This window comes from Pyrus communis, chromosome 15 (genome assembly GCF_041283825.1).
Source record: "Pyrus communis isolate YQ-2024b chromosome 15, ASM4128382v1, whole genome shotgun sequence".
In the NCBI taxonomy this organism is placed as follows: Eukaryota; Viridiplantae; Streptophyta; class Magnoliopsida; order Rosales; family Rosaceae; genus Pyrus; species Pyrus communis.
Window position 1 is genome coordinate 31,178,163 of NC_142579.1, and position 13,127 is coordinate 31,191,289.

Genomic DNA, 13,127 nt, shown 5'->3' on the forward strand with positions numbered 1-13,127 from the left:
TTCCAAAGCCACATGAGATGACACAAATGAGATTTTTTCAATGTAACTGTCACTCTCGCGCATTGTATTATCAATTCACAAATATTGTAACATATGCTTAATTTATCTAGCTATACCATGTTCTACAATATAAACTTGTTCACCCATATTAACAACCCGTCAATTAGTAACATCGCATAACATTAACATTACACCATTCCGTCACAGGGTGATTGGAAAATACCAAAGAGCGCATAAGAGATTTGCCCTAAGACTTGATACTTGGGAGTAAACTAATCATGATTAGCAAAAACCAGTCAAATTAGCTTAGAATTAGCGATGACCATTGCTTGTCAAAAATAGTAATGTACAACCACCGGCTGTCCATTTTTATCGTCAAAACGCGTAGATTGAGAGTATAGAAAGTGTTAATCAAAATTCTCACCAATCCCGCTATAAAAACAAACTTCAAAAAAACAAAAAAAAATTAATTAACCACCCTTCATCCAAGAAACACAATCAGCCCCCCCAAAAAAAGCACTAATCTTAATTAAGTCAACCCCAAGAAACACAAACACCATTAATCTTAATTAATTCACCTTAATTACGTCAACCCTACATTTTGTTTTTGTTTCTCCAAAACTTATGCACCCCACGTTCTTTAGCTGCAGAAACAGAAAACTGCCCTAATCACCTCTGCTTCTTTTTCCCGATCTCAACAAACATTTCGAAGTCGAAAAACAAAAGTTCCAAAAAACCCTTTTCATATCTTCTAACATCTCTCGATCCCTCTCTGTTGGGAGAGAAGAAAAACAAATTATCTCCCCTCAAAACCTCTCCTCCTTTCTCCCACACAACAACACCGTTGTTGTTGTTTGTTTCCCAAGAAAGGAAGGTGAAGAAATATTTCAAACTTTTTTATATTTTCTTCCCAATAATCTCATCGGACTTTTAAGATTGTTGCTGTAACTTTAGATTGTATAATCTAAGGTCTTCGAGTTCCACAATGGTCCGAGCTTTTACATCCCAACAACAAACAATGCAGAAGACAAGATCTTTCCAGTTGAAACGAATGTTTGAGATTCCGAGACACCTTCAGAATTCGACCTTTGAGAATGGGCAGGACGGCGAGGGAGATAGGGATACCGCTCAGTTACTGAGTCCCAAGACCACACCAGAAGGCGGCCCGGTGGAGACACAAGGAATGTGGGGACCTAATCGCGATAAGGGTGTAGCTTCCGGTGCAGATGAAGGCGAAAAGATGAAGAGTCCTAAATCCAAGAGGCCTTCAGGTAAATATTTTGCTGCATATATAATTTTTACGTGCTATATATATTTCTTGTCAGTTGTCACAATGCTAGCTAGATGAAAGATCATTTTAATAATTTGTCTGAATATTTTTGTGTGTTTAGATATGGAAATGATGAAGGAAAGGTTCTCTAAGTTGCTTTTGGGGGAAGATATGTCGGGTGGTGGAAAGGGCGTCTCTTCCGCGTTGGCTTTATCAAATGCCATAACTAACCTAGCAGGTATAACTTTGTGCCTCACAGCAATTGCATTAATAATTTTACGAATTAAAATACGAAATCCGAATGAGGGTAATTCTGATTCCGTGTTCTTTGCTTTCTCCTTTGTTTCTATGACAATGCAGCATCTGTTTTCGGAGAACAAAGGAAACTAGAGCCTATGTCTTCGGATGCAAAAGCACGGTGGATGAATGAAATAGGCTGGCTTTTGTCTGTGACAGAGCACATCGTTGAATTCGTCCCTTCGCAGCAGAATGGAACAAACATGGAGGTTTTAACTCCTTCTCACTTTTGTCTGTGCCATAAATTTTCTCATAGTTCAAAATTCCAAAACTTGCAGGATTCTAATTTCTTTCTTTCGAATCTGATAGATAATGGTGACCCGGCAAAGAAATGATCTGCACATGAACGTTCCTGCCCTGCGCAAACTCGATGCAATGCTTGTTGTAAGTACCTTCATTCCTTACAGACTTCCTGGTTTAGCTAGAGAATATCAGAATTATACGCCTTTTGCTAATCGGTTATACAAAACAGGGTCACCTGGATAGCTTTGGAACCCCAAGTGAGTTTTGGTATGTGAAAAAAGGTGCCCAAGATTCTGAAAAGGATAATTCCCAGAGAAATGATGAGAAATGGTGGAAACCCAATGTTAAGGTTCCCCCCGAAGGGCTTTCAGATGAATGCCGAAGGTGGATGCAATCTCAGAAGGACTCTGTGAACCAAGTACTAAAAGCAGCGATGGCCATCAATGCGCAAGTGCTAGCCGAAATGGATATCCCCGAAAACTACATTGAATCCCTTCCCAAGGTATTACACATAGCACTCTCACTAATTAGTCTCGAAGATTTTGTTTTTGTTATGAACAGGGCGGTTGACTATATTTTCTTTTGACAGAACGGTAGGGCTAGCCTCGGTGATTCGATCTATAAGAGCATAACAGTGGACCACTTTGATCCTGTGGAGTTCTTTGACTCCATGGACTTGTCCACAGAGCACAAAGTTCTCGACCTAAAAGACAGGATCGAGGCCTCTATTGTGATTTGGAAGCAAAAGATGAACCACAAGAGTGGAAAGTCTTCGTGGGGTTCAGCCGTAAGCTTCGAGAAGAGAGAGCTCTTTGAAGAGAGAGTAGAGACCATCTTGCTCCTATTGAAACAGAAATTCCCAGGAATCCCACAATCTGCACTTGACATAAGCAAAATTCAATTCAATATGGTAAAGAGCTAAACTCCAAACATATATTTGCTTCTAGTGTTTGTTAACTTGTTTTGAGATCTAATAACCGCGATTCTTTCATTTCTATGCAGGATGTAGGGTACGCTATCCTAGAGAGCTATTCGAGGGTGATCGAAAGCTTGGCCTTCAAAATCATGTCCATGATTGAAGATGTGCTTTACGCTGATACTCAAGCTCGAAAATCATTATCAAACATGACACATTCAATGGATTCTAGGGAAGACGGAGACGCAACACCAACAAAGACACTGTTTGAGTTCATGGGGTGGAATGCTGAAACGGAAGAGAATGACATGGAGAAGGATAGCTCAGCGGGCAACAAGCAGAGCTACTTCAAAGAAGACAGTGAAAAGATTATGAGCAAACCTCCTGCTAGCATAAACACCAAGAGATTTTCATACTTGGAGAAGCTTGAGAAGTTGAGTGGTCTAAGAAGTCCAACGGCTCGGCATTGATCGGAAAATATTGAAGAATGTAGAGACGACAAAGGAGAGAGAGGGGCAGATAGACAGAGAGAAATACAGAAATACTTCCTAGGATGCTAACTTGTTAGTATTTCTAAGTAGTGTGCTTGTGCTTCCATCCTATTGAAGGATTGGGAAGTCTCTTGGAGTGTTTGTAATTAGTGGGGTTTTGATGCATTTGAGATTTGGGATGTGCTTTTTCTGATCTTTGCTGGTTTTTAGGAACAACAATACATGTATTCTAGTTTTTCTCAAAGGCTCTATGATCTTGTTTCCTTTTTTTCGTCCGATAAGTTCTGTTCTCAGGTCTCAACTAGATTGTAGTTTTAGTTGGCTAAAGTAGTGTGCCTCCCCCTCTGCAACCAAGCTTGAATCCTCACTCCCGTAGTTTAAATTAGACTATCACTCGAATAAAACTAAAAGCGTCTCAACTAGACCATAAAAATAAAACATCACCATAAGAACCGCCCCTGTTTTGCGGCCAACCCTTTTCCGGTTGGTGGCAAGAGTCAGAAAGAATCTCCTAGTGAAGAAAAACCTTGTGAGATCGAAATGCCGAATACTTACCAACCAATGCACTCTTCTATGCGAAATTGACAATGTTGGAGTTAATCCCGTATTGAAAACATGCTTCCGGATATTGGTGTTTGGTTTGCACTCAGTTTAAGTTTTATGCAACCGAAAGGACACAAACTTTGAAGATACAACTCACCACGTAAAATGCAATTTCATTTACATAACCATAACAATCATCCCTAAGATCTACAATGTGGTACAAAATAGCTTCTTCTCTTTTTCATACTCTTCTTTTGGCTCGTCTGATGAGCGATAAGATGTCATTACCGTGCCCAGATTTCTTGAGGCGTCCATTTATCTTCCGAGATTCCTGCAAGACAACACAAGAAGAGACATGCTATAATGGAAGGAATAGGAGACAAATTAGTTTTAGAACTTGTCATGTAATACACATATTATGTGTGTGTAGAACTCACCTGGAAGTGAAAGGTAAGGTTTGGACCCCTAGACAGGATTGAGAGGCCATCATGAACCGGCACTACAGTAAACCAATCGATGTTAAACATTGAGAATGGCTCATTAAATATGCTAATTTATATTAAATATACATAGTTCATAAAACTACATGGATCATGTTACCTAAAGCTGAATTGTTTTCGCCCTTGGGAAAAGACGGTTTGTGAGACGATGTGCACAAGAAAAGCGGCATTGCTACATCTCTGTCAGATTCTTGCTTGTCAGTGGGTTTATGAGATGCTGGGTTTCTAGGAATATCCCTGCATGGATCAAATTCATAAAATTCAAAATTTCTTTTGAATGCACAATATCCTGCAGCCAAATAATCAAAAAAAAATATTCTATGAAATTATAAAGACAAAAAACTTTACCTCGAATCTTCATTGGGTTTCTCAGCTTCTCTGGTATCATTGGGTTTCTCAGCTTCTCTGGTGGCTGATCGCAAAACAAGGAATTAGAAAGTGGGAAAAGTGGAGTTTATGAACATGTTTGCAAGTAGCAAAGCAGTTTCTACTTCGGATTTCACCTGCAGATAAAAAACGTGCATTATGCCGCGGGATAATCTCCCTCCATCGGACTCTAGGCAGAGCAAACTTATGGGTGTATTGTTCACATAAGAACATCCTCTGACCACAAAGCGAAGTTTACTGTTAGTGGTTAATGCAATTACGTAAATTAATGTATTAACTAACATAAGCTGGCTTGATTAATGTAATAAGGTGGTAATAACAACTTGTTTGAGGCAATCAATTCGAGTCTCAGCCTCCGAAAATGCGTTAGCTTCGGAAACGATGCTGTTAAGGTTGGCGGAGACGCATCCGAGATGATCAACAACAGTCACCACAGCTCTGCATATGTACTCTTTGGTGTTTTCCATCACTCTGGAAAATTAAAATAAATAGATAAAATGTTGAATTCTTGTTCATGGGGTGAGGGCTAAAATGGTCATTATATGGAGATCTTTGGAATTTAGGTTTGTTTAGATGACTCACACTTTCTTTTCTTTGGTGTTCAAAAAGGTTGATTCACAGTAGTCTGCAGCATAGTGAAGTTGAGAGCGCAGGTCTCTCAGTTCCTTCAACACACAAACAAAAACAATTCAGTAAATTTGAAAAAACACCCCGACAACTATAAGTTGGTGCCCTTCTCTCGTTACAAAGTCGGTTTTTGATTTTCTAAAGTACTGGTTTGACGAGTTTATCTCTGAAGTTCAATGTTATCAAAAGCTTACATGGGAACAACTCGAAGGAATTTGACACTTTAATAAGAAATAAAATAATACAAAAGCAAAAAAGAAATATCGACAAGAGTAATGTTATTCATACCATGTTTTTATACCACAATTTTATACCATCTTAGGTGGCATCTGATATAAACAGTCACATCATTTGAAAAATATGCAAAATCCAAGGAAATGAAGGAGAAAGACTCCTCGTATACCACAATCATCATTTAATTAACTAACTTTTCTTAAGTTTAGATTATTAAATAATAAACTAAATTTAAAAATCTAATTAATTCAAATGATGTTGCTGTTCATATCAAATGCCACATAAGACGATATGAAAATGTGGTATAAAAATATAGTATGAATAACATTAATTATAGTTCATATTTGATAAACATTTTGTTTTTCGTCTGGAAAACAAAAGAGAATGCATTAAGGAAAAACTTGGGAGTGAATACAACTTAAAATTGTTTTCGGTTTTTAGTTTTTGTTTTGTGTACTATTTCACAAACATTTCTTCCACATCCCCGACATCATTCTTCCTCCGCCACTAAAAACTTGAAACAAAATACGAAATGGTTATAGTTTTAAAGTTGAGTTCAGAAAACGTACCTGAAGAGAATTATGAAAGCTTCCAATGTCCTTAGACTTTGCTTCTGCATCTTGCCCTGAGGAGGGTTTAGAGATGTTCTGCATCTTCTCCTCCATGTTTGGAACGTCCTTAGACTCTGCTTCTGCATCTTGCTCCGAGGAGGGTTTAGAGTTGTTCTGCATCCTCTCCTCCATGCCTGGAACTTGAAAACTTAGAGGATGGTGGTGGGGGTTGGTTTTGTTTTGAGCAAAAGAAAGAGAAGCGGAGAATTGTGACCATTCAGGCTCGTGATATGTAGAGATGATGAGAGAGAGAGAGAGAGACAGAGATTCTCGAAGGCACGATCAGCAGCATCAGCATGTTATCGAGAAAGGGAAAGATGACAAAAGCTCAGTTTTCAGCCCGTGATTGTGTTCGTTTACCTTTTTCTTCTGTTTATCTTGTGTTTAAAATGAAAAAGCTAAAAAGGTGTTAGTGACTGACAAGTGAATCAAAGGTACGATTGCCATGTGCTTTATATTTAAGAAAATATTTTTGCTCATCATCTTTAAATGATGATAATGTTCATCATCTTATTTATTACTGTCCGATGAGTTTAAATTTCAAAATATGTGTAGTCAATAAATACAAATCTCAATGTTTAAACTCATTCAACGTTGATAAATAGAATGTTGAGCATTATCATCGCTCGAGTTTATGAGAAGAATACCTCCTACATTTAAATATGTTTAAAATATTTGATTTGAGCGGCTGTATTATTTGCATGGTATGATTGTTAACATTCTTTATATGAGATTATGACAAAATGATTTTCTATCAGGAATAATTACAACCTAATTGTAAGATAATTATAAGATGATTAAAGCCAATTTACGAGGTTTATTGGATTCCCAATGTACAATGTAGTTGGATTTGATCTGGATTACCTTAAACTAGTCGCATACGTTACCATTTAGAATGGAAGTCATGAATCAAGGAAGTCAGAAACCTGAGAGAAAAGAAATGATAATGAGATCAATTGCCTCTAATCCACTCACTTGTAAGAGAGAAGTCATAAATCAAAGAAGTCCTGAATACAGCAGAGAGGGAACAAGAATGAAGGGCAGTGTCAAGAATTAAAATAATTTTGATACCCATTCCAATTTCCAAGTAAATATGTTACACTTTCTCATTCAAAGGGCCAATGTATCAAATTGAATACCCAACATTGATAAGAGACGAATCAAACATGTGCTCTCGAAAGCAGAGTTAAATTATCATAACTACGTAAACTACAAGCCCCGAGCATCAAATTGAGTTTACTTAAATCAAATATCATGTACCCATCACGTTTCACCAAAAATTGTAACCATAAACAAATGGGGAAGGTTTGTGGCCTTAAGAGGATGACCACCCTATCAGCCAACCCCGCCATCCACGCGTGCAGAAGGAAACCTCTCAGTTGTTGAATAAGTTGGGGGCTCACTGGTCGCTACCCTAATGCCTCAACGAAGTTCCTGAACAGGGCTGCTTACCAGCGCGATGGTAAAGTGGCAAATTCCCTGAGGCTAACGGAATAACTAGCTCTCTTTTATCCAATTGATTTCTTACAAGCTTAAACGTCAAAAACACCGGCTTATCAGCAAATGGCAAGGTACTGTGGGCCTCCTTATCTTATCCTCTCAAAGTTTGTCCCACAAGTAACTGACTGGGAGAGAAGGGTTCTGTAGATAGGCAACTTTTTCGAACAGCTTTGAAATGGAACTTGAATCACCTTACAATGCCATATTGTCATGTATAACTTTGTAATTCGAATACCGAAAAGAAAGAAAGCATCCGGCCTCGTGGATAGAATAAGTACACAATATCGGGCACATCTCGCATTATAATGCCCAATCTTGGATAAACAAAAAAGCATCCAGCCTCATTGCAGACATTCAAACAAAAGGATGAAAATCGACAGTCACGGGTATCCGATAAACTGTTCAACATCTTATGTCACTAACGTGAACTAAGTGTATCCGAGACAACTTGATACAGGGAGACGCCGTCATAAAGGCATTGAAATCCCTGAAATATGTGGAAAGAAGAAAGTGTTAGAGTTCATACTTGATATTATCACATGAAAATGGCCAAACGTGATTATATCGAGGCTGATGTAGTTAGCAAAACAAGGAAGTTCTTACTTGCAATTAACCCATTGCTTCATTAAGTGTTGTATATCGTTTGATTGATATAGTTATACATAAAGATGATTATCAAGAATTCATTGTTACAACTTGGTAGTGTGTGCAGGTGTGAATATATGCGCACGTCCAGTTTTAAGAACAAAGAGAGTGGCATGCCAGTTCCAGGCTTAAAAATGATTTGTCTGTTTTTCTTTTTCTTTATAAATACGGAGCACCCTACAATTTTTGTATAAACTACTAGTGGGCAGCGAATTGAGGCTCCAAAAAATTCTTAGTCAATAGGATATATCTAGCTCCAAAAATTTCCATTTAAAAAACGAAAACAACCACAGTGTGCCCCTGGATAGTTATCTTTCGGCTTAACCACACAAGCTCACTCAGAGGCTCATAAGAAGGCAGGCAACGGATACCCAATGCAGTCCACATATATACCTAAATCCGAAACTTAGATCACTAAAACTCAATCAAATAGAGAGAGTTTATATTCAAAGCAAATGCTAAGCTCAAACACCCCACATCCCCGAGCATCCAAAACAAGAAAACTTCAATTGTTTCAAACAGAATTTGAACTTTGTTATGTAACTTCATCCCCTGAGTGGTTCAAAACCACACTTTCACTTAAGATGATTGCTCGAGGACAATTGAACAACTATTCAACAATGCAGCTGACAGCTTCTTTTATCATGAAGCAACATAGCTCAAACAATTTAAATTGTTCGTGGCAGACTGATCTGACAGTCCACGAAGCTAAACACCGACAATTAACAATTAGATTAAGTTGGCAAATAAACAAGCAGATGGTGTGCATTTTCTAGTTAACATCATATCCAGTACAAGCTAAAGAGCACGTAAATCATCAAATTAAAGTAAAAAAAAACTCACCTTGAGGAACTAATCCCCAGCTCTGGGAGGCAATCGACAAGCTCGATATCAACCGCGCCGAAGCCACCGCGCTGTGCAACGGCATCATTGATCCCAACTCCACTGGTAACCTAACAAAGACAAAATCTTTCTGAGATTCAAATATTCCCTACACTTTCTCGGACGCCAAACAGGTCGTAAGAAAACGAAGACGAGAAATGAGTATTGGGGGAGCTGATATACCTGGAAAGGCCAGAAATGCGTCGTATGGGAGCGGAGGCCGGAGAGAGAAAGCTCGATTTGAGCTGAGAGAGCTCGGATGCCGGCAACGTCTTGGTCAGATTGCGCGCGAAGGGCTGTAATCGGGAGGACAACCTAGAGATAACTTTGCAGGACGCCATTGGTGAAACCTTCGAGCTTTTGGGGGTTTTGGTCACTCGGTCACTGTGCTCGACGACGGGAAGGTTTATGGGGGACTGCCACAGGAAACGACGTCGGAGTTCGTTTTGTTTTGTTTAGGGCGTTGTGGTTATGATCCATTGGGCCCATGGGTCGACCCGCTACTGATTGATGGATCAATATTTGGTATGATCCGTTGGGAATTTGATATGATCCCAATGATCCATTGATTCCCAACGACCTTGAAGACTTCGTCCAAAGCTAAAAGCCTTGAAGACCTTTGACCAAGACTTCTAGTCATATTTTATTATCTCAGCTTGACCCAAAGGTTGTTGGTCTATTAAAAAAATTAAAAGTTTTTACCCAAAAATAAATAAATTAAAAGCTATTGAATTATGTCGTTTTCATTTCTTATGTTTTACATTTTTATTTTAATAAAAAGGTAGTTATTATTATTTTTTTAACAATCGATATTATATACATCAAAATGAGGAAGTTGACTAAGTCTCATAATGAATTAGTAATAATGTGATTTAAATTTGATTTTAATGAGAATCGAAACTAATACTTTATTTTATTTTTAAAGGTTTTCTTAATTATTTGAACTAGAAGCATATTGTTAGTTTTCATTTTTTTAAGCTTGAGGTACGAGAAAAAATATAAAAATAAGATGATGAAAAAAAGGTGGCGGAAGGGCATGAAAGAAACAAAAATAATGAGTAAAAACAAAAACTTGAAAGTGAATAAAAAAATTAATATAATTTTTAAAATTTGATGTGACTTAAAACTGTTATGGTGTGTTTGTTTGGGCTTACTAAGTGGGACTGGACTGGACTGGACTGGACCACATACTAATGTAGTCCCATGTTTGATTTGTGCTGGGACTAACTTAAATGAGACTAAAGGGGACTCGCTTGGACTAAAGGCCTCGCTAGAAGTTATTAGCGAGATCCTCCCCAAACCATAGGACTCGCTTAGACCATATCTAGTTCTCTACTTCGCTTCCGCTTCACCCCTCACATTTGCTTCTTCTTCCCCACTTCCACATCCATTTTCAAAACTGGCTTCTTCCTCCTCCCTGCTTCACCCCCTGCGAGTTCTAGGCTTTGTTGTTTTTGAATCTCAGATGGGATTCGCGTTGGATTTGTTAGAAGTAGTGGTTTTATCCACTACGTAAGTTTAGGGTTAATTATGTAAGCAGTTTCAACTGCATGGTGAAATAAACCCTAGAATCTAGGGATCAGTTTTTCCTTCAAACTTAGTCTTCTACCACGTTTAGGTTTATGTTCAACGTGGGCTGCATGGTTTTCATTCAGTTACTGTGTAAGGCTTATATAAAACCTGTTTGTTCTTCGTTTAATATTAAGGTGATTTCTCATAGCTTGCAAAAGATCTCTGTTGACAAAACTCAGATTTAACATTTGGTATCAGAGCCCCAACCTGGGGTTTCTAATTAAAGCTTGAGAGAGAGTAATTTTTGAGTGAAGATATACGAGAATATGGCAGGAGAAGGAAGTGGTTTTGTGCAAGCATCCATTCCGAAACTGGATGGGCATTATGACCATTGGGCGATGCTTATGGAAAATTTTCTACGTTCAAAGGAGTATTGGAGCATTGTAGAGCATGGAATCACTGCAGCAGCAGAATGAGCCTCACTCGCGGAGAGGCAAAGGAAGGTGCTTGAGGATCAAAAGTTGAAAGATCTAAAAGCTAAGAATTATTTGTTTCAAGCAATTGATCGAGCTGTTTTGGAAACAATCTTGAACAAGGATACGGCTAAGGAGATTTGGGATTCGTTTAAGCAAAAGTATTAAGGGACTGCTCGTGTCAAGCGAGCACAGTTGCAGGCACTTTGAAAGGAGTTTGAGATGCTTCACATGAGGACAGAAGAGAATGTGAATGAGTTTTTTGGTCGAACTCTGACCATAGCCAATAAGAGAAGAATTAACGGTGACAAATTGACAGATGTAGAAGTTATTGAGAAGATTCTGAGATCGATGACTCCTAAGTATGATTATGTGGTTTGTTCAATTGAGGAATCCAAAGATTTAGATCTTCTCTCAATTGATGAACTGCAAAGCAGTTTGTTGGTACATGAACAGCGGATGATCGGACGTGTTGTGGAGGAGCAAACACTAAAGGTGGTCTATGAAGAGAACTCTGGAGGAAGAGGACGTGGTCGAGGAACCTTTCGTGGAAGAGGCATAGGGAAAGGTCGATAAACCTTTAACAAGTCAACAATTGAGTGCTCTAATTGTCATGAATTAGGGCACTTTTAGTATGAGTGTCCTAAGAAAGACAAGGAAGCAAAGGTCAATTATGATGAGGCTAGTGAAGAGATGTTGTTAATGGCGTATGTAGATGCTCCAGAGGTCAAAGAAGATATTTGGTTCCTCGACTCGGGGTGCAGCAATCATATGTGTGGTAAGAGGGTGCTATTTTTTTACTTTGATGAAAGTTTTAGAGAAAGTGTGAAACTAGGGAACAATACTAGTATGACTGTTTTAGGGAAAGGAAACATTAGACTACAAGTGAGTGGGATGACTCAGGTGATCACATGGGTTTTCTATGTGTCTGCTTTGAAGAACAACCTTATAAACATTGGTCAGCTTCAAGAGAAAGGTTTTGCTATTCTCATTAAACATGGAAAGTGCAAGATCTATCACCCTGAGAGAGGACTGATCATGGAGACCATTATGGCTGCAAACCGCATGTTTATTATTGTTGCTCAGCATCAACTCAGTGTCTAGGCATGTTTCAATGTTCTCACAGATGATTCAGTTCAGCTGTGGCACTGTTGTTATGGGCACTTGAGTCTTGGTGGCTTAAAGACTCTCCAACAGAAGCAGATGGTGAGTGGACTGCCTCAGATAAAGGACTCCTAAAGAGTGTGAGAATTGCATGGTAGGCAAGCAGCCGAGAGACCCCTTTCCAAAAAGGAGTACCTGAAAGGCTTCTCAAAGTCTACAACTCATTCATGCAGACATATGTGGACCAGTAAAGCCTGCATCCAACAGTAAGAAGAGGTATCTACTGACCTTTATTGATGATTTTACTCGCAAGACTTGGGTCTATTTCCTGGTAGAGAAGTCAGAAGCTTTTCGATTTTTTAAAGTCTTCAAAAGTCTTGTTGAGAATGAGACTAATGCAAGCATTAAAAGTCTGCGCACAGATCAGGGAGGGGAGTTTACATCTCATGAGTTTGTTGAGTTTTGTGTTGAGAATGGGATTCAACGACAGTTAACTGCAGCCTACACCCCGCAGCAAAACAGAGTAGCTGAGCGTAAGAATCGAACCATCATGAACATGGTTCAAAGCTTACTAATCGAGAAGAAGATGCCAAAGACAGTTTGGCCTGAAGCAGCAAACTGGACAGTTCATGTGCTCAACAGAAGTCCCACACTTGCAGTAAAAAACAAAACACCACAGGAGGCATGGAGTGGTACGATATCGTCAGTAAGTTATTTCAGGGTTTTTGGGTGCATTTCATTTGTGCACATCCCAGACAACAAGAGAACCAAGCTGGATGATAAGAGTATGAAGTGTGTGCTACTTGGGGTTAGGGAAGGGTCCAAAGCCTATCGACTATTTGAACCAGTCTCACAGAAGATCATAATTAGTCGTGATGTTAGGTTTGATGAG

The 13,127-nt window shown here is 38.8% G+C and overlaps 3 protein-coding genes across 3 annotated transcripts; 1 reads left to right on the plus strand and 2 right to left on the minus strand.

Moving 5' to 3' along the window:
* The first annotated feature begins 442 nt into the window (after positions 1-442).
* LOC137744075 (rop guanine nucleotide exchange factor 9) lies at positions 443-3,461 on the plus strand. The gene is made up of 7 exons (XM_068483940.2): positions 443-1,271; positions 1,392-1,508; positions 1,631-1,776; positions 1,877-1,951; positions 2,040-2,312; positions 2,400-2,720; positions 2,813-3,461. Exons 1-7 carry the CDS (start codon positions 986-988, stop codon positions 3,194-3,196), a joined length of 1,602 nt encoding a protein of 533 aa, XP_068340041.1. The 5' UTR covers positions 443-985; the 3' UTR covers positions 3,197-3,461.
* A 361-nt stretch (positions 3,462-3,822) lies between these two features.
* LOC137720603 (putative protein ABIL5) lies at positions 3,823-6,394 on the minus strand. Its single transcript, XM_068459723.2, has 8 exons — positions 6,078-6,394; positions 5,230-5,312; positions 4,971-5,118; positions 4,764-4,863; positions 4,609-4,672; positions 4,361-4,497; positions 4,198-4,259; positions 3,823-4,091 (listed from the first exon to the last, which is right to left on the minus strand). Exons 1-8 carry the CDS (start codon positions 6,249-6,251, stop codon positions 4,002-4,004), a joined length of 858 nt encoding a protein of 285 aa, XP_068315824.1. The 5' UTR covers positions 6,252-6,394; the 3' UTR covers positions 3,823-4,001.
* Positions 6,395-7,775: 1,381 nt separating this feature from the next.
* Positions 7,776-9,691, minus strand: LOC137717616 (uncharacterized). The gene is made up of 3 exons (XM_068457036.2): positions 9,330-9,691; positions 9,108-9,217; positions 7,776-8,106 (listed from the first exon to the last, which is right to left on the minus strand). Exons 1-3 carry the CDS (start codon positions 9,485-9,487, stop codon positions 8,087-8,089), a joined length of 288 nt encoding a protein of 95 aa, XP_068313137.1. The 5' UTR covers positions 9,488-9,691; the 3' UTR covers positions 7,776-8,086.
* Between the last annotated feature and the right edge of the window lie 3,436 nt (positions 9,692-13,127).